Below are 24,338 nucleotides of genomic sequence, written 5' to 3'. Positions count from 1 at the left end.
TTGAGTTAACATGATGAGCACAATTAGAAAAGTTATACTTTTGGAACTGTGGTTCTGAGCAATCTCAGATTTAGTTCTTGTTATCTGAACTGCTTTGTCAAAAACTCTAACAGCTAATATCTGCCCTGGAGAAGCTGAACATGTCATCTCCACAGGCTTGAAATGTACTGTACAATCTGAGCACATTGTGACACAATACAAGCACACAGTGACACAGACCTTCAGTGGGCAGATTACAACTTTTTAGGAGCGGCTTTCAAGGTTGATTTTCAAAATAAAGTGAAAATAAACAACTGGAAAAGTTGGATTTAATTAATTTTAGTCACAATCGGATTTATTTATTTAAATCGAATCAAACTAAAGCTAAAGATCAGCTCAACATATAAAGTGAAATCCCTCACACACCACTAGAGGGCCCTTTAGTCATGATGATGATAAATACAAATAAAAATGCAAGCTCTTAAGTGTAGTTTCTGCAGTGTATCCACGCAGGGGAGAAACACGAGGATGGAGTTCTGTTTCCCAGACTTGAAAGCGCATAATGAATTAAAATATAAGTAGATTAATTAATAAATCAACCCCTTTGCTTTTTTAGCATGGCTGTAGCACATAATTGTGATGCCATGCAGATTATTAAAGCTAAAGAGTAGAGTCATGCCTCTCCCCACCTGAGTTATTAAACTAAAATTGTGTATTGGGGATACATGCTTGGTTGCTGGGAGAAATGAGGGGCATCCTCCTCTCACTGGCTGATTTTATATGAAGCTTGAAGGAATGATATTGATAACCACTTCAGAAGTTGGTTCCTGAGACCGCCACATTACAGGTAAACATAGAACAAGAAAATATAGTGGATACAATCAGTATCATACATGATAAGCAGCACAATAATCTCAGCTTTCTTACCAATTTAAGCCTAAGGAGTTACCTGTGTTTTTGCTCCGGTGCTATATAAAAGTGCAGTACGTCCCATCGCTGCAGCGCTTGGTATGCAAAAGAAAAATGAAGGAATCACATTGCTGAGGCCATGAGCCAAAAGCTCCTGCAAAGTTTTTAAAAAGAATACATTGTTTTATTCTGTTGTTCTGTCATTTCAACATTTCTTGCCAACATGGGAATTCTCTATGTAAATATTAGCAATTATAAAGAACAAACTTTTAGGGAAAAACAGTAACATACAGTGTAAAAGATCTTCCAGCACTGTATGCTTTCTCAAGACTCTGTTCTAACCTGAATGATCCAGATGCTTAGCTAGATCAAAAGTAGATCAGGGAATTATATTGTCTTTGGAGAATAAATGGCATTGCTAGTTATTAGAGATAGGCTCCAACCAGAGATAGGCTCCAATCACAACATTTACATCCAGATCCATTTTGAACAGCCCAAAGTTTGGGGGTATTTAGCTCTGAAGTATGTTCAGGCCAATCTCCACTTTCAATAAGAAATTTTGAAAAAGAATGGTTAATTATCTTTGACAGCAAGTTTTAATGGAGTGGTAGAAATGGTAACTTGCATGCATATGGTATATGGTATCTTTCATGACTAATGTGCTTTATACCTCACCCAGGACAGAAATGCAGCTACCTCTGAGCAAAGACTTAGACATGAAAAGCCTAGTCAGGGTGAGGAAGCCTTCCAAGATCTTGCAAGCTGCATACTGAGGTGAACAGTGTGTTCTAATACAGTGTCTGATTATGGTTCTTTAGCATCAGTGCACTGAGTCAGGGAGAGAGTCTAGGGAGACCCTTTTTCCTCTTCCCCACACACTGGGACCATTAATGGTGCTGGCAATACTCACTGCCCCATAGGTGGCACATCCAGCCACCTGCCTGACCACGTATCCTCCCACCTGAAAACCAACAAGTTGCTGGAGGGCTCAGCTGTGCATGTGCATGCTACACATTTACTAACGGTGCAGCAAGGGCTGCAGACTAAGTACCCCTGGAGGCATTATCTTATTAATGCCATTTGCAGCTATAATGCCTGCCTTCCACCATCACTCAGGCCATCTATCTTCTTTCCCCCTTCCCCACAAAACATGGCTTTGTGATATAAGTCAAAACTAATGGAAGCTTGTGCGCAGAAATATTTTTTAAAACATGAGCGAATAATACGTTCACACATCCATGTCTCAATGATGTACTGATATAAGAGTTTGCAAAGACATGGGCTGGTCCAACCAAAACTGGGGTGTCCTGCAAAGACATTCAAATGAGTCTCCAGCTACCAGGCTAATCATTCACTGTTCAGTCGTGGCTCATCCACTTCATACTGCTCCGCAATGGGACGGGAAGGCAGGGTGGCATTTCAGTCCCACAGGCAGACAGAACTGGGAGGGGAACAGTTTTCCCATCTTGTGAATATTTTAGAGAGTTCAAACATTTTTACAGTCCTGACTCATGATGAACAGCCAAAATCTCAAAATAGTTAGAAAGCGGAACAATTTTTTTCCACTTTAGGTCAATCAAAACATTTTCTTTTGATAAGTTCAAAATGTTTTGTTTTGATTCTGACCTTTTTTCTTTTGTTTAACCTTTTTCAGTCTATTTAGCTTACATTTCAAAACAAAAAGTCAGTTTGAACTGGAAAACTGAACTATTTGTTTTGAAAAGGTCAAAATGAAATATTTAGACAATTTTGAAACGTTTTTTCAACATTTTTTGGAGATTCTGCTTAACTGACCTTGTTTCACGAACAATTTTGGTTTTGACTAACGGACTTTTCTGATGAAAAATGATTAGCTGAAAAATTCCCCATCAGCTCTATCTAAGGGACCATATCCAATAGAGAACTTGTCCCTAAGTACATGTATTTCCCACCAACTGCTTAAGTTATTATCTTCCCCGAGCACTCAGCCAACCTGACGTAGCTCCTACGTCACATTCAACAGCAGAGTGGCATAAGCAGTAAACAGCCCACTGACACTTCAGCCTGTCCCTTGAGGAGTGGAACCCTCAGGACTGACAGCCTCTGCAGCTGAAGGTTTGGCACGGTTGTATGAATCAGCACTGCTCCTACTTCTTATAAAGAATTATCCTTTTCTTGAAATGGAACTCATGCTTTGCACAAGCCCCATTTTGTAAGATCAGGTGAGTCTATGGGGCTATAAGTTCCTAGCTCACTCAAGTTACTGCTCTATTTCTTCACTCTGTGGCCCATGTAAAATTCTTCTCTCACTAAGTTGCCTTGGAAGAAGCTGCCTCATGTTACGACACTGAAGAACACACCGAAACCCAAGCTGGCCACTGTTGGTGCCTAATGCAGCATTTCATGGCTTCGGCTGAGGCTTGTGTCCCCTTAGAATCAATAGCAGCCTCCACAGACTAGGTAGCTTTGCAGAATTCATTTGGACTGCAATGGGTGTTTACTATTATCATCTGAAGTCCTCATGATAACATATGAAATGCCTCAGTCACCTGCTAAGCCTCAGTCACCTGCAAAACATCACAGTCATTTTATGATCTGCTGGCAGTGAAAAGAAAATGCTTTACCTGGTTATCATCCACAGAGTATTTGAACTGTTTAGCAGAGCCTTGAGCCAGGGCTAGTGATGCTACATAACCAACTAACGCTACTCCAAAAGCTTCAGTAACTACTTCAGAGAGGATGTTCAGGGATGGGGCTTTCGGTGCTGGTATCCTGTAAAGATAAATACAATCCTTTTTATTGGACTTGATACATGTGTGATAAATCCTGAACCAAAGTTATATTTAATTGGAATGCATAAAAGCTTTTTGCCCTAAATGGCACATCATTGCTACTACTTTTTCAGTTGCATCAAACAGTGGTAACAACAGCAGGAGCACTAGTGTAAAAAGGACGCTAGCAGCCACTAGCATTTTCAGAACCATGTAGACCTCCTTTAAAGCACACAGTGCTTAAAATGCCAATTGTAGCCTGTCACCTTGACAATATTAGTGCTCCTTCCGTTGCCAGTGGACAGAACTGGTGGTAGCCACAGTGCCCCCTATCTGAAAGATATATCAATGTTAAATCAGAAATGTATGCCCCAAAACATGTATTTTGCTGACTTAATATGTGGGGGATAGGAGAATGGGATGACTAATAATAATAATAATTAATAATAAAGTAACACTTCACAACAATTTAGGAGAGGAAGAATACCATATCCATTTAAAACTGCAGGGGGAAATTTAGACAGCCTGAATGAAACTATCTCAAATGGAATCTGCCATATGTAAAACAATGAACTAGTGAACTGCTAAGGGGTCCACATAAATCAGCTCAGCCACTGAAATCTTGTTTCCTCATTTTGTAACATACAACAATTTAATTTAAGCCTCTCAAAGCATTTACTGGTTTATGGAGGTTACGGGCTGCATTTGCATTCTTCAACACTTTCTGCAGCAATTCTTTGTGTGTTATGTAGCACACAATAAGCTTCTTTTAATTAAAGCTGCACAAATAAATCTTAACTCTTCATAATACATATTAAAGAGACGCGTTTAGCCTTGTCCAAACCCTGAGTTTAGATACGCGATGCCTAATTTACCCCCAACAGCTCTTATAATTGGCGCTCTCAACAGATCCCAGTATCTTCTTCCTATTGCTGCAAGTTCCCAATACACACACTGTCTCCTGGGCTTCCCAGAATGCACTGGGCCTATGTCAGATGGGGAAACCCTAGAAGTGGTTGGAAATCTAATGGATTAACTGCTGAGCCCCATTTTTAAATCTTATAAAAGGATAATGATCATGAGAAGCAAGCAGTATTCTGGGATCATGGACCCCAATGAAGTAGATTCTCGCTATCTATAAGGTGTTCATCACCATAGTAACTATGGTGCTTCTATATTTGTTAAAACACTATTCAAAAATACCTCATTTGGTAACATATTCCTGCAAAAAAAATTATTTCTTAGGAAATTTCCTATTAGACACCAATCGATTACTTGGGAGAGTGGGGGGAGAATGACTTAATATCCCAGTTTAGAAGTAAAAAGAAAAACAACTGACAAGGTGTGGAAACACTGCTGCAGAAGAAGGGTGCTATCTACCCACCCTCTGCCCCTGGCAAGCTCCTCCACAATACCTGGTCTGTGGCAGCACAGAGAGAATTATTTTGTAAGATGTACTGGAGGAGGAGGCCTGGCAGGTTGTGTTGTAGTAGGGGAGAATGTTTTACCACCCAACCTTTCTTATATCCACTGGACATCATTTGTCCTATAAAATAATGAAACAGTCTCCATAGGCACCTGAACTTCTGCATTGTTCAGGATGGTATCAACAAACTTCTCCAGTGAGGGCTATATTTGAGGGCTGAAATGAGTATTGCAGGTACTCTCCATTTTTATTTTATTTGATCTTTTCATGGACTGTTCTCTAAACATACATACATTTAAAACCCATAAGCAAATAAAGAACACATTACCCTTCTGGAATATGTCCCACAACTTCTAGGCCATACGTGTATTCCATATCAGCACAGTAGCAGCCAATGGATGTAGCAATGATCTATTTAATTCAGTACAGAAATGATGTTAATGTTCTATTTATTAGGTACTCATATTGCTGCAATATCTGAGTGCTTCACAATCTTTAATGTATTTATGTTCACGATACCCCTGTGAGGTAGAGACATGCTATTATCCCCATTATACAGAAAGAGAACTGAGACACAGAGCGGCCTAGTGACTTGCCCACGATCACACAGGAAGTCTGTGGCAGAGCAGAGAATTGAAACCAGAGCTCTGAAGTCCCAGGCTAACGTCCAACCACTGGACCATTCTTCTTTCCTCAAGTTGCCTACTAGAGTCCTGAAAGATGCCTCTCTAAATATTCCTTCCTAAAGATGCCACTCTAATGTCTTGAAATGTGCATACTTGTTAATAAAAATAGCTTTATTTAAGCATTAAGTGCAATATTCTGTTTAGAAAGGGTGAAGGCCATATCCATGGAAAACTATGCAAAAAATATTTTTCTTGTAAGTTTCACTACAGGATGCCATAGTATATAGAGCCAAAACATGTTGCTGCAACCCACTGAGGGCATAGCTAGGAAAATCAATGCATAGAACCAGAATCTGTAGGGATTATGTAGAGAAAATCTCATACTTCACTAAAATCCAACAAATGTTAAAAAGTTGTACAGAACTGATCCAAAAGAGTACATCTGCAATGTGTTGAGCAAGTACTGTAGAATATTGCAGTATTTTTGTACGGGAACATGAACATTTATGGTATTGGAGATTAAAGGAGATTATGGATATTTAAGTACGCATCTGCCAAACATGAACTGCTGCCCCCATACCCACACCAGTTATAGATGTTCAATTTGTGTCCACGGACCCACTAACAAAATGCAGCACAAAACTGTATCCTTCCAAGTGCATGTTAGTATGCAGCCTGTCAATCCCAAAGTCTTTTTTTAACAAATTCTAGTGTTTTGAAGTAACAACATGCTCATAGACTTTCAGGTCACAAGGGACCATCATGCTCATCTAGTCTGACTTCCTGCACATTGCTGTTTAGGTTGCTTTCCTCTTGGGTACACCTCATGTTTTAAGTTTCAGAGAACTGGAAAACACATGTGCGAACTATTATTTGTATTAAGTATACCCTCTGCTCTATAAGTTTTCTTATTCAAATGTGACTGTCCCTCTTCAAATCTGCACACCAAGGGGACAATCCATGCATGGATCTACTTGTGGCTACTAGTAGGGGAGCAGCACCATAATTCCCACCCTCTCAGGACCAGCACATGGTGTTCTGTGGGCATGATCTACACAAGTTGGTGGATCTCTGCACAGTGATGCTAGGAGAAACTCAGTAAGGGGATCTTCACAGAGTTTTCACTCCCCCGCAAACATTTTTCTGTGGGTTTTTCAGCCCATTCATGTCCTTTTACTTTTCAGTTTTTTTTTTAAATCAGTTGCAAAGTGGCTGAAGAATTTCACTGTTACCTGACATGTTGCTGTGTATCTTAGCTTGAACAATAGCATCTCCCTTACGCTGTGGTGGTTTAGGTCTAGTGGTTTATTGCCTGTGCATTCCCACAACTTCCTCCTGACTTCCCCTCTGTCTAACTCCCTTCCTCAAAGTATTTTCACAAGTATCTGATTAGGTCTCTTATGGTTCCTGGGACATGCTATACAAACACTTTTCTGACTGGATAATAGCTCATCCTTTCCTGCTCAGACATGAAATTGCTTCTAGCTTAAGCCTTGTCTATTGTGTACTTCCTGCCATTTGGAGGGCATATGCCAGAACATAGTAGTCCCTCAACAAATAAATAGTTAGGGCTTGCAGTGTACATGGGGCCAAGCTACGTTGTAACAATATTTGTAAATCATGCTAGAGTCTCAGGTGTTCTAACACAAAAAGTCTCTGGTCTTACAAGCTGCTGTGTTTCTAGTTCAAACTTCTAAACTAAGTTTGCACCTCTCAGAGGGTTTATATATGTGGCTAAGAGACATAAATATTAAATTCTATCCAATTTGCATTCTTAAGGACACAGCTAAGAGATACAGTCATGGGCGGTGGGTATAATAGGCCAGGGAAGACTAAGACTTCCCTGGCACAGCTGCCGCTGACCCACTGCCAGACAGCTGGGCAGTGGTGGCCCCGCCTCTTCCCCTCCCTGCGCCCCTTCCCCAAGGTCCCCACCAGCTGCCTGACTGGTAAGTCTTCCTCCTCTCCTTCACTCCACCACCCCTCTCTGGAGGTCCCAGCCACTCTCAGCGTCCCTCCTCACTTCCCTTCCCTGTGGGAGCAAGGCATTGAGGAGGGATGTGGCAAGCCAGCGGCAGGCAGGAGAGTGAGGAGGCCAGCGGTGGGTGGATGGGCAGGGGAGTGATAAGGCAAGCAGCAGGGGGTCTTGCTGTGGGCAAGGGGGTGAGGAGGCGAGCAGCAGGCATGCGGGGGTCTTACAGTGGGCAGGGGGGCTCTGGTGAGGGAGTGAGGAGGTGAGCAGCAGGCAGACGGGGTGTGTGTGTGTGAGTGTGTGTGTGTGAGAAGGCAAGCAGCAGATGGGGGAGTGAGGAGGGCCCCAGCAAAACAGTGGGTTGGCAGGCAAGTGGGTCTTGCAGTGCGTGGGCGGTGAGGAAGGATGCAGCGGGTGTGTGGGGGGGTGTCTCCCATGGGCAGGGGGGTGAAGAGGGTCTTGGCAGCAGGGGGGCTGAGTGGGGAGGGAGCCAAGCGAAGGCAAGGCGGGGGTGGAGTCTGGGCAGGGCCAAGGGTAGAAGAGGCGGGACAGGGAGCTAGCCTCCCCCAGGGGAAGCTTCACCCACCACCCATGGATACAGTATTCTAATTATCTCTCCAGTCCACTATAGCAGAAAATTCAAAGGGACAGAGTCCATTTTCATATTAATTTTGAAAAGCACTTACAAACTTCAGTAGGATCTTACAAGAAACCACTTAGCCATATGGAGAAAAAAATTGTCACTTCTTTCTAGAAACAATATTTTAAAATTATGAAAGCAAAGTGAACGTACAGTCTACATTTGTCTCACGGACTATGGGTTAAATAGTTACTCTACACAAACGGATATCTGGGCACAGCTGTGAGAATAACTGACTTTTCTGTCTGCTGGCCTTTCTGAAATATTAAAACAAAAATTCATTTCAGATCAACCCAAAATGAAAATGTTTCAAATGTTTTGGCAAACCAAAGAGTCAGAAAAAAATCAGTTGGGTCTGAACATAAATTTTATTTCAGCTTGAATGAAACAGTTTTGTTTTCAAACTTTCTAAAAACATTTTTAAGTTTTTAAATAAATAATAAATTGAATAATAATAATATTTTTTAAATAAATGAAACATTGAAATGTTTTATTTTGAAATTGCTAAAATGAAATTATTTTATTTTTTTCAGAATTGTTTTTTTTCGGGGGGGGGGGGAGGGGTTTCCAACTGACATTTTGGCAAAATTGACACAAATTCACAAAATGTTTTGGTTCACCCAAACGTGCATGGTTTGGCAAAAAAAAAGTTTCATCCAGCTCTAAGTATGGCAATTCCATTTGCTTGATGAACATAACACCTAGCAAAGGACATAAATGCCAATAAGAAGAGGTTCTAGAAATACATTAAGAGGCAGAGAAAGCCAAAGGAAAATGTGGTGGGGAAGGAAAGCTAATAACAGACTTCAAGAATGCTGAGGTGTTTAATGACTATTTTGCGTCAGTCTTCACTAAAAAATTTATTGTGACCAGATGCTAAACACAGTTAATATTAACAACAAGGGGGGAGCAACACAAGCCAGAATAGGGTGAGAACAAATTAAAGAACATTTAGATAAGTTAGACGTATTCAAGTCAGCAGGGCCTGATGAAATTCACCCTAAGGTACTTGAGGAACTTGCTGAAGCAATCTCAGAACCGGAGTATTTGTGGCACCTTACAGACTAACAAATTTATTTAAGCATAAGCTTCCGTGGGCTACAGTCCACTTCATCAGATACATAAAATGTATGAGAGAGTCCAAAGAAAGCACAAGTATAAGGTTGAGACACTGTGAAGAGCACATGGACTTCAGAATTTTTCTCTCAAAATCTGTTTGTTTTCTGTAAGAGGTTCTGGGGAAAACAGAATCCCAGCTCTGGGTGCGGGGAAATGTCTGAATTATCACTTGACGTTTGAATGTAGAGCACTTACAGCACTGTAGCTAATTTCTATTTAACCTACACCATGTGAAAAGAAAACTGGAAATTATAGAAAATGATAGTTTAGGTACTGGTTTTGTCATAAATAAATGTAAAAAACTATGTTTGACTACAGCTAACCAGCATTCATCTCTTACAGCTTCAGATCAAAAACATACCAATTACATTTTTATTTTTATACTTAAAATTGTTCATATTAACATCTTAGGCCTCGTTCTTGTATTTACATAAGAAACAGTAAACATTTGAAAAATGTTTTATAAATTGAAAACATATGTCACTTCTTTTTTTAATTATTTATCCAAACTGTTTCCTGTTCATATATTAACATACAGCCATGCAAATTAGCTCTACATTTAATAAGTGGCAGGTGTGGCCCTGGGTAGCAATCGACGACATAGTAAGCTTTTGCAGTTTAGTTAAACAACTGCAAGCTTTGAAAGGCAAGAACTCTGATACTTGATTTCATACTTACCAGAATTAAATCGATGGGAAGAACGACTTTAATTTTTCTTTTAAATTTTTCATTCAGTTCTTTAACAAGAACGAGCACCACCAGGCTTACCAAGGACAGAAGCAAAGCTTCTAATTGAACTGAGTTGATATTTTCAAATATGTAGGCATAAATCTACAGTGATAAAAAACAAACAAAACAAAACAGAGATGACAACAGAATTGTATACATGACAAAATGCCACATACTAGAATGCAACCTAATATCTTCAGATGTACAGAACTATTCTCAAAAGCTGAATCAATGCTATAGGAGTTAAGCAATCTGACATACTGGTATTCACTCAACATTTTGGATGGAAAAAATTCATGGATCTACCATTACAAAAGGACTTCTGCTTGAAACAGTTCTGAAAGATGTGAATACCTTTACAATAACTTTTTAATACAAACAATACTATACATTTCCACTAACAGAAACACACTTAATAAAGCAAAATTATCCTGGAAGTACAATAGAGCAAATCTTGATGTCCTTACTGAGATTTTATTCAATCCTTATTCATTCAAAACTCCTATGAATTAAATATTTCAATCCTGTCAGTACAGATATGTATGTAATATACTTCATGAGAATGAAAATTTTCCTTAATTCAGGCACAACCAGTAAATTTGATTAATCCATTTTAATGATATTTAAAGGAAAAATACAATTACCATATCAAATAATTACACGTTGCCTATCCTGTATCCTGAATGGCTCACTGGCACCATGAAAGCATCCATCCATTCACAGAAGTGAATGTGTGATTATCTGCCATAAATACTGTATTTAAGCTACTGTGAAATGGATAGAATCAGATCTCTGATTCACTAACTCTGAAATCATTGATTACCTCTGGTTTAGAATATCTCTAATTGCACCCTGAGATTAACAGGATAAACTGAAGAGGTATGCAGCCCTAACCTGTTCCAAATTTGAGGATCCAGAAGACACACACCTCTACGATTAAAGTTGATGAAGAAATTTCCAAATCCATTGAAGAGGTTAGAAGATCTGAGGAAAGATAGAGATAACTTCTACAGGATCCTGTCCAGAAAAACAGAGAAAGAAAGAAAATCTACAGTCAAGTTCTTCATGCGTCTGATGTGTAACAACCTATTTGCTAGAGGAACAAAAGTGATAGGAGCATATGTAGTACACAGCCTTTCTGAAGCTTTAAGAAGAATAAGTTGGGAAAAATCAGAATTCGAGTGAAGGCCTAACAGCCATGTAGGCTGAACTATAAACTGAATATAGAGAGGTAATTGAGAGGAGGGATGTTTCACTGTTCTGAAGGGAGTCAAGAGTCCTGGATGGTTTGTATGGAAAAGACCATTTGTCTAAGGCTAATGAATCTGAATGTATATCTAACAAGAAGCCCTCATTATTCTTTGACACATACATCCTGTGGGAGGGAGAAAGAAATGAAAGGAGAGAATATGGAAGAAATGTAGGTTGGACACCCAACCCAAGTTGTCTTAAAAATTTCCATTTCATGTCACCCTTATCCCATATATATCTGTATTACAAGGTGAACAACAAACATGTCTGGAAGAAAGCCATTCAAAAATCCAGAAAATTCATTGGTCCATTATGAGAAAATAGGAAAAAGATAACAATAGGTAACAGAGATTTAGATGACTGACAAAGCTAAAATATTTTCTGTTTCTTTGAAAGAAAAGTCTCCAAAAGGAATCCAGAAAGCCTGTACAGAAGAAGGAATCGAGGAAATTCTACAGATCTAGGCTGCAATATAAATAATCTCTTATTTATATGCTATAAAATGCAACACAATAAAATAAAGAGAATTGAAGCTCAAATATTAAAAGTCAGGGTGTCTGTTCTAAGGGCAACTAAAAATATCCCTAAAATAAATGAAGAGAGAAACCTCCACTTTGTTAGAATGGTGATTAATGAATGCATTTTCAAATGTACTTATGATGGTAAGAGGACTTCTTGACAGTTCGGGGATTAAACAAAGACATTTAAAACTGGACTGGACAAAGCACTACAAAACTTATCTCAAGGAACAATTCTATCATGGCAGGGGAGTTGACTACACCACCATAGAGGACTTTTCTATTCTAATTTCTATGATTCTTGGATAGGACTATGATAATTTTTTTTAAATGAGCAAGTTTAAAAGCTCCAATTTTTGTTAGATTTTAGGAATATTTCAGTTTTCCATTATGGAAAACAATCACAAGAAAAACATAACAATGGGAAAGAAAAGAAACCTGTTGATAGTTCACAAGGAGAAAAAATACTGGAACCCAGGCCAGAATAACAACAAACATATTTCAGTGGGAATGTTTCTCAGAGTCTGGAAAAAACTCTCAAATTTTAAAGTCATCTTATTCAATCACTGTCTAACCTTTGTAAATCACATTATTTTATAAGAGTAATAAGTAATAGGTGAACGATGAGTAAAAAAACCACCATCTCTAACCACACGGTGTCCTTGTGTAATGCATCAAGGAGGATGTTATACTGAATGGCTTGAGAATTGGCTATTAATACATCATCACTGCCCAAAAATGTACATTACAGACAGCATGGTACTTTGCCTCTGTTCCCCACAAGAAGCTGGGATCAATTAGGACAAAAGAAAAATTGGAAAGCCGTGTCAAAGTGTCTACAAAGTCACCCTTGGCTCAGAAACTATGAAAATACATATCCATATTGAAAACAAAGTTGGTAAGAGGAAAGAGAAGAGTTAGATTGATTCCCATTCTCAGAAATCAAAGAGCTGCAAGCTTATTTCAAATGACCAGTTTCTGCTGAAGTGTCAGCATTTGATGATCCATGTGTAGCAACAATGAATTTAAGTCTTTACTAGATGAACTGAGTCATCCTGGATATATTTAATTTAAACAAATAAAGATGTCTATCTACACTGTCCAAAGATAATTTTTATGTCTTTTCTCTGTACTAGACATTTTTAAAAGCAGGTAAAAATTTCATTTCCACGAACTTGAGGGAATCACTGTAGTGTTTAATCATGGATTTCCATCAAATAGAAGGTTTATAAGTATGCAGGAGAGTCACAATCTAATGTACAAATCAGAACATGAATATTCTTACACTTGGACATCCTCTTTAATGTTCCTTCTATGAAGAATATAGATGCTACTGTGTCTGCCATTTAATCTTTAAAATACTTCAATTGAAGTTATAGCCAAGGCTCCCAGAAGTCCATGGCAGTTATAGATCAGTTTCTGTAACAAACATTTCTGCAGGAAATTTTTACTAAATTATATGGCAAGAATAATCTGTGTCCATAGTATTTCCAAGAACCATAAAACTGTAATCTCTTTGCATATTCATCTACATGCATAAATACATACATACACATACATTACTCAGTGTTGTATACACATGCACGCGCACACACACGTTCCCCACATGCATGGTGGAGACTCTGTCTAGACTAGGATTTAAAGACAATGTTAGATAGAGTTAGCTAGCTTGATTTAATTAATATCTTATAACGCTCTAATCAAGACAAAGCAACTGTACCTTTGTTAGGTACCATTATTGTCTCTTGGCTGGAGGTTCTAGAGTCGACTAGAAGGTGTTATTAGATTGAGCTAGCTAACTGAATCTCATATCACACCTTTACACCTTAGTCTGGACAAGGTCTATGGGATCAACTGCAGAGCTATGTAATGAACTGCATTTATTATGTACCTTCAACCACATCACTTTATCGATCTCTAGCTAGATCTACCATTCCAGCCCCTTGAGCAGCTTCAAACAAATGCCATTTTAAAAAAATCCCTAACTTCCCAAACTAATGTTTCCCCTTTCCCCTGTAAATCTGGAATTCCAACGCCTCCCCCTTGCAATTACACCAAACAGGGGAAGGCTCACGGGCCAAAAAATGGAGCTTAATATCATTGTAAATGAAGAATTCCCAATATTCCATGGGATAAAAGCTTTGCTTCTGGCTCCGGTAGGTCCAACATCTCAAGACATTCAAATAGTGACATTATGTATAGAAAAGTTATTGTAGGTAATTTTTAAATTTTAAATTTGTAGGTAATTCTGAGGCATGTACAGTGGGAATCATTGAGAGAGAGATCCTGGCTTTTGAGATGGAAGGAATTACATTAATAATATTTTTTAAACTAATTTTTCTGTAAAAAATGTGACATATACAGAAAATTATTGTTATGAATTATTATTTTACATCACCCAAAAATGTACCAGGCAATTTACAGTACATATAAAAAATAATATGCAAGTTCTGCATTTGAGATTATTTACTTTGACTTTACCATTAATTAGTAATGTGATCAAACCAAACAGACTGATGACACCTTTATGCCATATCACCCCACACCATCACGTACACAATGGGATCTACCCTTAATCTCAAATTCAACCAACTAAAAATGGTCCTGCTTCATGGTTGTGATGGCCACAGAATGTTGTGCTTCCTAACTGATTTAATTCCCATGAAATATGAGTTCAACCTGCCTTTTTTTAAAAATTACCCTACTAACTGCAACTTTTCAAATAACTCACCTGTGCTGCTCTTTACTTTTTAGCTTAAGATCTTAACTTGGATATTTGAAAACTTCCAGTTAAGCTTTATAAATAACTAAATGTTAAAAGATAAGTGTTAATGAAATCCACAACCATGCTTAGAGAGGAAACATTGCCCTTCTAAGAACTTAAAATGCAAGCTAGTGTAGGTTTATCCAGAGATTTATTTACTTACCAAGGTCAAGGTAGCATAGTACATTAGTTTTTTCACCTCTAGACTTATTGATTGCAACTGTACTTTTCACACGCTAAAAGTTAAGCAGGTGAATAAGTGTTTGCAGGATACGGGCCTTAGATCAGATAATAAGTGAAAATATACTTCATTACCCACATTACAAAGCTACTGCTCAGTTTAGTATTATTGACAGTCACTGTTCAAAAAGGTCCAAACCTTTTTGTAGGTTTAATCTGCAGTACACTGAAACAAAGGTGGCAGAGATGGGTCATATTAAAGTGCTTCCATCAATAAGTGCACACCTATGAAGCCATGCCTTGGAAAGCCTGGGTCTATTCATTTCATTGGAATGACATCAGAATAGCAGAATCAACAGCTTATTTTTTATGAAACTATGTGCATGCCCTTTGCAAAATATATAATTACCTCTTAGTATTAAAGCATTTAACCACATATTACACTACACATTCAATCAGTAAGCTCAAAATGTTTTATAGAGTTAACACTGAACATTTTTATATTACAGGTCTGTGATAACACTGATGTCTAACCCACAAAACATATGTATAAACATTTTCAACAGACACATCATGAATTACATATTTAAATATATACATATACTGGTGATGTATATGCTGCGAGAGCTCATAAATATGTACTCAGTGTACCAGAGTTAAGGATGTTATTACAATATTATCATTAACAGAATGTATGAACTATAAGTGTAATCAGATATTTATGTAAATTATCATAACTAGTTGTTTCCTATCTTCTTTTTTGCCTGTCAGATTTTTTTTTTACTAGAAAGAGGCATAGTAATATTGTGGATTATATTAATTATTTCAGCAGTCTTACCTCCTTCCAAATTTAAAAAAAAAGTATTTTGGAATTTACGAGTTTGTCCCCCCTCCCAAAAATAAATCTCAGGATCCCTGAAAGTTAAAATTAGGTTGATGTAACTTTCTGCATAGTTTTACTATATACACAGTGTATATTTAGTCAAGATTGTACCCAAAATCTTAATGTCCTATAAGGAGCCATGCATATTTTTGCAGGAATTTAGTGAAATTCAATGTAATTCCCCTTGAAGTCCAGTAATTTCCCAGCAGAGCAGTAAGTAAAACTTCAGGCAACCTTCACACATAAGTAAACATACAGAGTGAAAATCACCTAAAGTGTTACTACTCTCTTGGAAAATTACTGGCCTGCAGGGAGAAGTACCTTGAGCGCCACTGAATTTCTTTAAAAATTATGCACTGGCCTTACAGAGTAATAACACATTTAGGTGACCTTAACTATCTGCACACTGTACATAAGGCAACTGTGAATAGGATTGCCAGGTGTCCAGTTTTCAACCGGATTGCTTGGTCGAAAAGGGATCCTGGTGGCTCCGGTCAGCACTGCTGACTGGGCCATTAAAAGTCTGTTCAGCATCACAGAAGGGCTAAGGCAGACTCCCCGCCTGCCATGGTTCAGCGTGGCTCCCGGAAGCAGCAGCATGTCTCCCCTCTGGCTCCTAGGTGTAGGACCAGTCCCAGTGCTCTGCACGCTGCCCAGGCCCTAAGCACCAGTTCCACAGCACCCATTGGCTGGGAACCATGGCCAATGGGGGCTGCAGTGGTGGCGCCTGTGGATGGGGCAGTGAGCAGAACCTCCTGGCTGTGCCTCCGCATAGGAGCCAGAGGGGGGACATGCCGCTGCTTCCTCTAGCTAACTGAGGTAAGCGCCTCCCGGAGCCTTCTCCCCTGACAGTCTCCCGAGCCCCAACCCCCTCCATGCAACCTTGATCTCCTCCCACCCTCCGCAACCCTCAATCCCAGCCTGAAGCACTCTCCTGCACCCCAAATCGCTCAGCCCCACGCCAGAGCCTGCACCCCCAGCTGGAGCCCTCACACCCCCACCATGTCCCAGCCCTGATCCCCCTCCTGCACTCCAAATCCCTCAGCCCTAGCCCGGAGCCCCCTCCCACATCCTGAATCCCTCATTTCTGGCCCCACCCTGGAACCCACACCCCCAGCCCAGAGCCCATACTGCCTCCCAACCCCCTGCCTCAGCCTGGAGGCCCCTCCCATACTCCAAACCCCTTGGCTCTACCCCCCCAGCCCAGAGCCCCGTCCTGTACCCCAAGTCCCTCATCCCCAGCCCCACCCCAGAGTCCACACCCCCAGACAGTGTCCTCACCCCCTCCCACATCCCAACCAACTGAGCCAGCCCACTGAAAATGGGTAAGTGAGGGTGGGGAGAGCAAGCGACAGAGGGAGGGGGGATGGCGTGAGCGGGGGTGGGGCCTCAGAGAAGAGCAGGGCATCAGAGAAGGGGTGGGGCAAGGGTGTTTGGTTTGTGCGAGTAGAAAGTCAGCAACCCTAACTGTGTATAGTATAGAAAGACTGTGTACACTGAAACATTAGTGAGTTCTTCTGCCCTTTTTAAAGAGGTTAAATTAAAACCATGAAGATTAGCTCCAAAAACGGGTGCAGATGTTAAAAAAAATAAAATAAGAGATTAAAAACAACAAATTAGTCAAAAGAGTCTGTTCTCCAATCAATACAATTTAACTGGCAAAAAGACCCCATTAAATTTTTTAAAGTGTTTCTTTCCATTGTTTGGTCAGCAAATGCAACCCATATTGAGAATAAATCTACTGGCAGCTGCTGTAGATGTTTTAAGCCTAAAATCTGAATAATTTAGTTAGGGAACATGTTAAAAGTTAGAAGACCAAAGTGAGAGTGTATACAGTAACTCCTCACTTAATGTTGTAGTTATGTTCCTGAAAAATGTGACTTTAAGCGAAATGATGTTCAGCGAATCCAATTGCCCCATAAGAATTAATGTAAGTGAGGGGGTTAGGTTCCAGGGAATTTTTTTTCACCAGACAAAACACTATATATATATATACATACATATATATATATTGGTACACAGTGATGATGATTGTGAAGCTTGGTTGAGGTGGAGGAGTCAGAGGGTGGGATATTTTCCAGAGAATGCCTTACTGCTAAATGATGAACTAGCAATTGGCTGAGCCCTCAAGGGTTAACTCTCACACTCTACAAGGCAGCAGGAATGGAGGGAGGGGAGACAGCATCGCAGACAGAGAGAGACACACACCGTGTGTGTGAAAGAGAGAGAGAGATGCGCATTTCCCCTTTAAGTACACTGCCCTGTTAATTAGATCAGTTTGCTGAGACCGCAGCTGCTGCCATCAAGCTCCCTCCATCCTGAGCCCTGTCCTGTGTCCCCCCTGCTCTATGGAAGATCAGCCCCCCTTTCCTCCCCTCCCCCCTCTACCCCCGCAGAGCAAGCAGGAGTCTTGGGGAGCAGCTCCAAGGCAGAGGGCAGGAACAGCACATGGCAGTGGGGGGAAGGGACAGCTGCAATTGCTAGCCTGCTGGGCAGCTGCTGCACAGGGAACTTAGAGGAGCGGGGAGCTGATGGGGGGCTGCTGGTCCACCCTGGTTCTAAGCCCCCACTAGCTCGCTGCAATGGGCTGCTCTTCCTACAAGCAGTGGACAAAGCAGGCGGCTGCCAAACAACGTTAGAAGGGAGCATTGAACAACTTTAAACGAGCATGTTCCCTAATTGATCAGCAACGTAACAACAAAACAACGTTAACTGGGACGACTTTAAGTGAGGAGCTACTGTACAAGAAAATGAGATAATAAATCACAAAAGTGTGTTCTTTACTCAGAAATCCCACAGGCCCCTGGTCTTCAAAGTAGATTTGTTCTCCACATATAAATCTCATTTGTACATATTTAATTGTGAGCTCATTCTCATTAAAAGAAAATGTTTCATTGCCTTGTTTTCCTTTTGACTTTCCTATCCCACTTCATTAACATTCTTGGTTCCTGCTTTGCAGCCCTGAGGGGTATCTGAGTCAGAAAACATGCTAAAGTAGGGGGGGAGGGAGGTTTGAGTGGAATGAATTAAAAAAAAGGCTATGCAGCAGTATTCAGATTATATGAGTTTTAGAGAAAATAAAAGAAAATGTTCAAAAAGACTAGCTGCCAAACTCACCTTTTACTCTCTGGTCACGTGCACAATTGTACATAATTATTTAGTACAGTTCTCATATAAAACTAATATCATGGCAACTAATGTTGGCAATTTTATTGCATGGTGCTTCTGACTGAGATACTGGTGCCTTCTCAAACCAATCCATATGTATTAATATGCCCAAGGAATTTTTCTAGTTTTTATAGTGCCTTTAAAGCAAAACCATGCCTTCTAATAAACAGACATTTCTTTGTTTCACAATGGTGCAACAGGGGAGGCCTCCTGATTCATACTGAGGCTAGCTCTACACTATGGGGGGGGGGTTTGACCTAAGATACGCAACTTCAGCTACGTGAATAGTTGAGTATTTTAGGTCGACTTACCTGGCTGTGAGGATGGCGGCGAGTTGACCGCTGCTGCGCCACCATCAACTCCGCTTCCGCCTCTTGCCGCGGTGGATTTCCGGAGTCGACGGCAGTGCCATCGGGGATCGATTTTATCGTGTCTTCACTAGACGCGATAAGTCGATCCCCAATAGATCAATTGCTACCCGCCGATCCGGCAGGTAGTGAAGACGTGCCCTGAGAAAGTAGGGCAATTGGCTAGATATCTTAGATGCCTGTACACAAACGAAAGAAGCCTGGGAAACAAGCAGGAAGAATTGGAAGTCCTGGCACACTCAAGGAACTATGATCTGATTGGAACAACAGATACTTGGTGGGCTAACTCACATGACTGGAGCACTGTTATGGATGGGTATAAACTGTTCAGGAAGGACAGGCAGGGGAGAAAAGGCGGAGGAGTTGCACTGTATGTAAGAGAGCAGTATGATTGCTCAGAGCTCCAGTATGAAACTGGAGAAAAGCCTGTTGAGAGTTTTTGGGTTAAGTTTAGAGGCAAGAGCAACAAAGGTGATGTCGTGGTGGGCGTCTGCTATAGACCACCAGACCAGGAGGATGAGGTAGACAAGGCTTTCTTCGGACAACTAGCAGAAGTTTCCAGATCACAGGCCCTGGTTCTCATGGGGATTTCAATCACCCGGACATCTGCTGGGAGAGCAATACAGCAGTGCACAGACAATCCAGAAAGTTTTTGGAGAGTGCTGGGGACAACTGCCTGGTGCAAGTGCTGGAGGAACCAACTAGGGGCCGTGCTCCTCTTGACCTGCTGCTCACAAACAGGGAAGAATTGATAGGGGAAGTAGAAGTGGGTGGCCATGAGATGGTCGAGTTCAGGATCCTGACAAAAGGAAGAAAGGAGAGCAGCAGAATATGCACCCTGAACTTCAGAAAAGCAGACTTTGACTCCCTCAGGGAAGTGATGGGCAGGATCACCTGGGAGACTAATATGAGTGAGAAAGGAGTCCAGGAGAGCTGGCTGTATTTTAAAGAAGCCTTATTGAGGGTGCAAGAGCAAACCCTCCCAATGTGCAGAAAGAATAGCAAATATGGCAGGCAACGAGCTTGTTTTAGCAGAGAAATCTTCGGTGAGTTTAAACACAAAAAGGAAACTTACAAGAAGTGGAAACTTGGACAGATGACTAGGGAGGAGTATAAAAATATTGCTCGAGCATGCAGGGGTGTAACCAGGAAGGCCAAATCACAATTGGAGTTGTAGCTAGCAAGGGATGTGAAGGGTAACAAGAAGGGTTTCTACAGGTATGTTAGCAACAAGAAGGTGGTCAGGGAAAGTGTGGGACCCTTACTGAATGAGGGAGGCAACCTAGTGACAGATGATGTGGGAAAAGCTGAAGTACTCAATGCTTTTTTTGCCTTGATTTTCACAGACAAGATCAGCTCCCAGACTGCTGCACTGGGCCGCACAATATGGGGAGGAGGTGAGCGGCCCTCAATGGTGAAAGAACAGGTTAAGGACTATTTAGAAAAGTTGGACATGCACAAGTTCCCGGGGCCGGGTGCAATGCATTCAAGGGTCCTGAGGGAGTTGGCTGATGTGATTGCAGAGCCATTGGCCATTATCTTTGAAAACTTGTGGCGATCAGGAGAGGTCCCAGATGATTGGAAAAAAGGCAAATATAGTGCCCATCTTTAAAAAAGGGAAGGAGGAGAATCCAGGGAACTACAGACCAGTCAGCCTCACCTCAGTTCCTGGAAAAATCATGAAGCAGGATCTTAAGGAATCCATTTTGAAGCACTTGGAAGAGAGGAAGGTGATCAGGAACAGTCAACATGGATTCACCAAGGGCAAGTCATGCCTGACCAACTTGATTGCCTTCTATGATGAGATAACTGGCTCTGTGGATATGGGGAAAGCGGTGTACGTGATATACCTTGACTTTAGCAAAGCTTTTGTTACGGTCTCCCACAGTATTCTTGCCAGCAAGTTAAAGAAGTATGGATTGGATGAATGGACTATATGATGGATAGAAAGCTGGCTAGATCGTCGGGCACAATGGGTAATGATCAACAGCTTGATGTCTAGTTGGCAGCCGGTATCAAACAGAGTGCCCCAGGGGTTGATCCTGGGGCTGGTTTTGTTCAACATCCTCATTAAAGATGAAGTGGGGAAGGGATAGCTCAGTGGTTTGTGCATTGGCCTGCTAAACACAGGGTTCTGAGTTCAATCCTTGAGGGGGCCATTTAGGGAACTGGGGTAAAAATCTGTCTGGGGATTGGTCCTGCTTTAAGCAGGGGATTGGACTAGATGACCTCCTGAGGTCCCTTCCAACCCTAATATTCTATGATTAATGATTTGGATGATGGGATTGGATTGCACCCTCAGCAACTTTGTGGCTGACACTAAGCTGGGGGAGAGGTATATACGCTGGAGGGTAGGGATAGGGTCCAGAGTGACCTAGACAAATTGGAGGATTGGGCCAAAAGAAATCTGCTGAGGTTCAGCAAGGATAGGATGGAAGAATCCCATGCAGTGCTACAGGCTGGGGACTGATTGGCTAAGCAGCAGTTCTGCAGAAATGGATCTGGGGATTACAGTGGATGAGAAGCTGGATATGAGTCAACAGTGTGCCCTTGTTGCCAAGAAGGCTAACAGCATATTGGGTTGCATTAGTAGGAGCATTGCCAGCAGATTGAGGGAAGTGATTATTCCCTTCTATTCGGCACTGGTAAGGCCACATCTGGAATACTGCATCCAGTTTTGGGGCCCCCACTACAGAAAGTGTGTACAAACTGGAGAGAGTCCAGCAGAGGGCAACGAAAATGATTAGGGGGCTGGGGCACATGACTTATGATGAGAGGCTGAGGGAACTGGGCTTATGTAATCTGCAGAAGAGAAGAGTGAGGGGGGATTTGATAGCAGCCTTCAACTACCTGAAGCGGGGTTCCAAAGAGGATGGAGCTCAACTGTTCTCAGTGGTGGCAGATGACAGAACAAGGAGCAATGGTCTCAAGTTGAAGTGGGGGAGGTCTAGATTGGATATCAGGAAAAACTATTTCACTAGGAGGGTGGTGAGGCACTGAAATGGGTTACCTAGGGAGGTGGTGGAATCTCCATCATTAGATTTTTAAGTGCGGCTTGACAATGCCCTGACTGGGATGATTTAGCTGGTGTTGGTCCTGCTTTGAGCAGGGGGTTGGACGAAATGACCTCCTGAGGTCTCTTCGAACCCTAATCTTCTATGATTCTATGATGATTTAAAATAAACTTTTTACAAAAACTTCTATACAAGAAAACATCTTTTTTTTTTTGCAAACTGAACAAAGGAGGGTAGGGTTTGATATCAGCAGAAGTAAAGAAGTGTGGCAAAGACAGCTAGGATACATCAGAGACAAACAAGCATACAAGGGATAAGGAAGAAAATTTCCTCAAAGGTTCTTAATGACCTCATTTATGATATCACCAGCATCCTAAGATAGAATTATTTCCTTGTATTACTGCTGTTCTCTAAGAACATAACATAAGAATGGCCATACTGGGTCAAACCAAACGTCCATCTAGCCCAGTATCCTGTCTTCCGACAGTGGCCAATATCAGGTGCTTCATATGGAAGCATCAAGTGATCCATCTCCTTTCAGCCATTTCCGCCTTCTGGCAAACAGAGACTAGGGACACCATCCCTGCCCATCCTCGCTAATAGCCATTGGTAGACCTATCCTCCATTAATTTATATAATTCTTTTTTAAATCCTGTTAGTGTCTTGGCCTTCACGTCATCTATTATTTCTTATATTGTATGATCTGATTGTCTCTTGGCTGCTGTACTTGTTAGTCATCTCCACCCGATGACAATATTCCTTTATGTAGATACGCTCTCCATGTAACTGGCATAGCAGTGCTAGAAGAGTCATACTTTATATCAAAGGTACATTTATAAAGGGTTAATAAATGGTAAATCATTTGTTATCGTCCAATAGGTTGCTTATGACACCTTGCACTTATGTGCCTATAACCATCTGGAACTCGTATTATTCATGTTTGTTCCATGCGTAATAACAAACATTAATAATTTATTAGCCCTTTATCAACTACTTATAAATGTACCTTTAAGATAAAAGTATGACCAAAAGAACCTTTCTAAAAAGCAAAATTCCCCAGTCAGGGAGATCATTAGACCAATCTCCCCATTGCCTGGAGATTTTCAGAGAACTCATTTTAAATCCTCCCCTTGCCTAACTCAAATATGGGAACTGAATTAAATAGTGATTGAGGAGCAACAGTGACACAAAGAAATATGGTCAATGTTAATCAAATAACTAGTTCTACTTTAGGGGCTAGACAAACTGCACGTATTCTAAGTAGAACCAAATTTTTCTTTTCAGCAAGAAATGCAGATTCAGAGACACCGAAACATTTCTTGAATTAATGTCAATTACCTCAAATTGTTTCAATTACCTCCCTCAAAATTCAGACCGTGTAGAAATGCTTGATTTCAACATTTTCTAAATGAAACATTTTGATTTTTCAATTCAAAATAACTTTTAGTATAGAAATTTTCTTTTATTTTTTAAAAAATTTAAATGTTAAAAACTACTCAAAATTGAATAAAATGTTTTATTTCAGGTTGAATAAAACATTTCATTTGATTCAAAATGAATTTTTTTCCTCATCTTTTCTATTCGCTAAAAATGTAAAAAATATTGTTTTTAAGTCCATCTGAAACAAACATTTTTTCAAATTTTGTTTCAATTTTGTGGCGTTGCCAAAAAATAAAAAATTCTGCTATTTGCCCAGTTCCAGTTCTAAGGACAAGGGCCCTTGCTTCAGATAGTAAAGAGACACTTATTCTTTAGTTGCCCATCAGCTGAGTGTATGCAAACTATCACCCTAACAAGGAGCAACACTATTATTTATACTGTGCTGGAAGAACAAGGTCAAATGCCTACAGGGAAAGCTTTTTTCTACCGTGGATTATCCTAGAGAATGTGTTCTCAGAATTGTGTTTCTCATGTAAGGCCATGTAACTTTGCCATGGAAGGCTCCGTGCAACCGTGTTTACCTTCAGAGTTTAAATTCCCAAAGGGCTGCAGCTTTATCATGCTGCACACATGATATGGCGATTAAAATAAAGTGATAAACT

The 24,338-nt window shown here is 40.6% G+C and overlaps 1 protein-coding gene across 2 annotated transcripts in view; it reads right to left on the bottom strand.

The window, feature by feature from the left end:
- Positions 1 to 24,338, bottom strand: part of SLC26A7 (solute carrier family 26 member 7) — a 140,394-nt gene that overhangs the window by 59,781 nt on the left and 56,275 nt on the right. For both annotated transcript variants that reach the window (XM_008168321.4, XM_065585889.1), the window contains exons 6-9: positions 10,100 to 10,252; positions 5,393 to 5,475; positions 3,492 to 3,639; positions 929 to 1,042 (exon numbers count right to left, since the gene is read on the bottom strand). In XM_008168321.4, coding sequence (XP_008166543.1) covers positions 929 to 1,042; positions 3,492 to 3,639; positions 5,393 to 5,475; positions 10,100 to 10,252 — 498 coding nt within the window. The remainder of the gene's footprint in view (positions 1 to 928; positions 1,043 to 3,491; positions 3,640 to 5,392; positions 5,476 to 10,099; positions 10,253 to 24,338) is intronic.

This window comes from Chrysemys picta, chromosome 2, assembly GCF_011386835.1.
Source record: "Chrysemys picta bellii isolate R12L10 chromosome 2, ASM1138683v2, whole genome shotgun sequence".
Taxonomy (NCBI): domain Eukaryota; kingdom Metazoa; phylum Chordata; order Testudines; family Emydidae; genus Chrysemys; species Chrysemys picta.
This window is presented reverse-complemented; position numbering and strand designations above follow the sequence as displayed.